This window comes from Scyliorhinus canicula, chromosome 9, assembly GCF_902713615.1.
Source record: "Scyliorhinus canicula chromosome 9, sScyCan1.1, whole genome shotgun sequence".
NCBI classification, from domain to species: Eukaryota; Metazoa; Chordata; class Chondrichthyes; order Carcharhiniformes; family Scyliorhinidae; genus Scyliorhinus; species Scyliorhinus canicula.
Window position 1 is genome coordinate 62,357,866 of NC_052154.1, and position 3,804 is coordinate 62,361,669.

The following is a 3,804-nucleotide window of genomic DNA, read 5'->3' on the forward strand; positions in this document are numbered from 1 at the left end:
TCAGTGGAATACATTCTTGCTCCCTTTGAAATTTGGTATTCTTGTATCTGTCCTAACAAAAATCATCAAAAGCTTGTCTCTTTTTTCCACGTTACACAGGTTCTATTCTACTGAACAGCTATTAATATTTATTTACTAAAGACACGGGCAAATTATTTTTTTAAATTGTGATAACATACTGCATGATCATAAAGGCTACAAGAAAAGTCTAGAAGCAACTCGTGAAGAACTGAATGTCCTGGACTTATCGTATTACACAGTGAACACATGTCACAAAGTACACTAGTGGGTGATAATGTGTTGTGGCCATCTCAGGTCCTGAGTTTCTTACTGTCCACGCAGTTCACGAGCTTTTCTGAGTGAAGGTCCATTCAGAAGGAGTGATCTTTTGTGGCTTATGCCCAAATTGGACACCGCAATCATGTAGCTGGTTGATCACCTTTTTCTTCCACATCATCTGTCGTTTTGTCCGATTTCTCAGTTAACCTGGTGTTCATTTCTTCAAAGAGCGTTGCAATATTTGACAGTTTGAATCCACTTTTAAAAGCTTGGACAGTACAGGCATAGAGAATGGGATTGACGCAACTACTGGCAAAAGCTAAAATTATACCAGAAGATTTCATCTTTAAAATAAAGTCACAAGTTGTCTCTGAGGCATCTCTGTGGAAAAGGCTAATGGCCAAAGCATTGCTGATCTGATATGGCAGCCAGAAAACTGCAAAAGCTACAACAACTGTCAAAATTACCATCCCGCCTTTGTTCTTGGTTTGAAAGGTCAGTTGGTTTATTTTGGTAAACACAAGTGCATAGCAGGAACACATTATGATAAAGGGAATGAGAAAACCCACCAAGATTTCCAAGATATATGCTGCTTCACTCTTCTGGGTAAGAGTGGTCATATATAAGCGGTTTAGTCCTGAATCTGTAAAAACTGGAGCAGCCAAAATAAAGGCTGAGACCCAAATAAGAGCGATTACTTTACCAGTCATTCCCCATCTCTGCCACTTCTGTAGAGACATTGTGTGCTTCACAGACACGAATCGCAGAACACTTATCACTGTGATGGAGAACACGCTGATGTACATGAATGACAGGATGAGATAGGATGGAGCTTTCAACAGTCCATTATGTGAAGCATCGATAGTCCATTGATAAATGATGAGGGGTATAATCACGGCAGTAAGTAAGTCTGCCACAACCAGGTTTAGTATCAACAGCAAGGTCGCAGAAAGTTTCTTAACGTGACGAAGAATGATCCAGATCACTAAGAGGTTTCCCAGTACTCCAACAAGACAAACCAGACTAAGAAAAAAACTGATCACGACAATCCTTGTGCTGTCATTGGATGTGCTCCCATTCTGACGTGGGGTGGTGGACTCCATTTCGATGATAACACAATAAGGTACGTTCTAGAATTACTTTTGGGCTGGGAAGTTGCTTCTTTTGGAAACCAGTTGCTGGAGATCGCTGCGCTGTTCAATTTGTGTTAACTTGATTCCGTCATTGTATTTGTCAGTTTCTATGTGAACAGTGATTGGATAAGAGGCAAATTGTTTACTAGAATGTGAAGGAAGTTACATTCAAAAGGATATTGTTTCATTTTCTTCATTAATTAGGTAACTGGTCTGTCACAATTGAAACTTCCCTCGAGTGTGCCAAATCACCCTGGTACATCACTGTCTATTCTACCTTGCACACCCTCATGCTGTCATGGCTATGGGAGACAGTGTAGCCACCTGGGTTGGCCACTTCCCGACTTTAAAATGGAGATCCGCTAAGATTGCAGGGAGAAATGGCCAAACTCAGGAAAACAAGCAGGTGCAAAATCTCCTGTATATTAGAACTTGCAGAAACCCAGACAGCACTGAAACTGACGACCATCTACATATTGATGAGCGATCCCCGGGAACAATTGAAACAGTTAAGATAATCGAGGCCAAGCCAGACTCCTCGGCGCCAGCGGGAGTCAAAACAAAGGGAGGCCAACGGACACTTAGGAACCTTGAAGTCAGAACTGATGGGAAATATCCAAGGATTCTATGGGAAGCAAGAAATGAAATTGCAGAGCCGTTGGCAATGATCTTTTCGTCCTCGCTGTCAACAGGGGTGGTACCAAGGGATTGGAGAGTGGCGAATGTCGTGCCCCTGTTCAAAAAAGGGAATAGGGATAACCCTGGGAATTACAGGCCAGTTAATCTTACTTCAGTGGTAGGCAAAGTAATGGAAAGGGTACTGAGGGATAGGATTTCTGAGCATCTGGAAAGATACTACTTGATGAGGGATAGTCAGAACGGATTTGTGAGGGGTAGGTCTTGCCTTACAAGTCTTATTGACTTCTTTGAGGAGGTGACCAAGCATGTGGATGAAGGTAAAGCAGTGGATGTAGTGTACATGGATTTTAGTAAGGCATTTGATAATGTTCCCCATGGTAGGCTTATGCAGAAAGTAAGGTGCATGGGATAGTGGGAAATTTGGCCAGTTGGATAATGAACTGGCTAACCGATAGAAGTCAGAGAGTGGTGGTGGATGGCAAATATTCAGCCTGGAGCCCAGTTACCAGTGGCGTACCGCAGGGATCAGTTCTGGGTCCTCTGCTGTTTGTGATTTTCATTAACGACTTGGATGAGGGAGTTGAAGGGTGGGTCAGTAAATTTGCAGATGATACGAAGATTGGTGGAGTTGTGGATAGTGAGGAGGGCTGTTGTCGGGTGCAAAGAGACATAGATAGGATGCAGAGCTGGGCTGAGAAGTGGCAGATGGAGTTTAACCCTGACAAGTGTGAGGTTGTCCATTTTGGAAAGACAAATATGAATGCGGAATACAGGGTTAACGGTAGGGTTCTTGGCAATTTAGAGGAGCAGAGAGATCTTGGGGTCTATGTTCATAGATCTTTGAAAGTTGCCACTCAAGTGGATAGAGCTGTGAAGAAGGCCTATGGTGTTCTAGCGTTCATTAGCAAAGGACAGAGGGGTGGATGATGCCAAGAGGGCACACCAGTCTTGTCTAGCGCACCTGAACAGCTTCCAAACCCAATACGATAAGGCCTATCAGGACACGCAACTTGCAGTCCTGGTAAGAGAAGAGACAGAGAAACAGGTAAAGGCATTGCAAAGGCAGTGCAGCGATCTAAAAGCAGCGTTAAGAGCACTCCATGCTGCCACCACGGAGCAGAGACAAAGCTCAGCGGATCATGCAAAATGCCGGAAGCAGATTGCAGAACTGCAGTCTTTGCTTTCAGTTCAAAATGGTTTTCAAAGCACCTTTGGATCCCAGTTAGATGAAGAAGACGGCCCTGATTGGCAAGAACTAAATGAGACCGCGCATAGATATGTGCAGGGCACATGTGCGCAAGGAAAGCCCCAAAAGAGAAAAGCACTCCAACCCCGCACAGAGCAGATAGATCAGGCACCCATGAATCCAGTCACCACCCACCGCAAAGCCACATCAGTTGGAGAAGCACAAGTCCTGTACACGACCCCCTTAACCGTGACCCAATTACGAGACGCGTGCGACAAGATCACACCGTTCCTCCCCACCTCAGACCCCCACCAATTCTTTGCTAGAGTGAAACAGCAGGCGACCATGTACGGCCTGGATGAGCGTGAGCAAGTGAAGCTCACAGGGCGAAATTCTCCCAAAACGGGAAAAATCGTCAAACCGCCGTAAAACCCGGGCGGGTTTTACGGCATCGCGCCCCTTCCCGACGGGGGACCGATTCTGGTCCCCCGTCGGGGCTAGCAGCCCGACGTCGGAGGCTCCGACAAGTCGGGCTTAACGAAAATCGTTAAACCCGCTTGTCGGACT

General features: G+C 45.3%; 1 protein-coding gene across 1 annotated transcript; it reads right to left on the reverse strand.

The window, feature by feature from the left end:
* Window positions 1–419: 419 nt before the first annotated feature.
* LOC119970884 (somatostatin receptor type 1-like) lies at window positions 420–1,382 on the reverse strand. The gene has a single exon (XM_038805991.1). It carries the CDS (start codon window positions 1,380–1,382, stop codon window positions 420–422), a length of 963 nt encoding a protein of 320 aa, XP_038661919.1.
* Window positions 1,383–3,804: the final 2,422 nt, after the last annotated feature.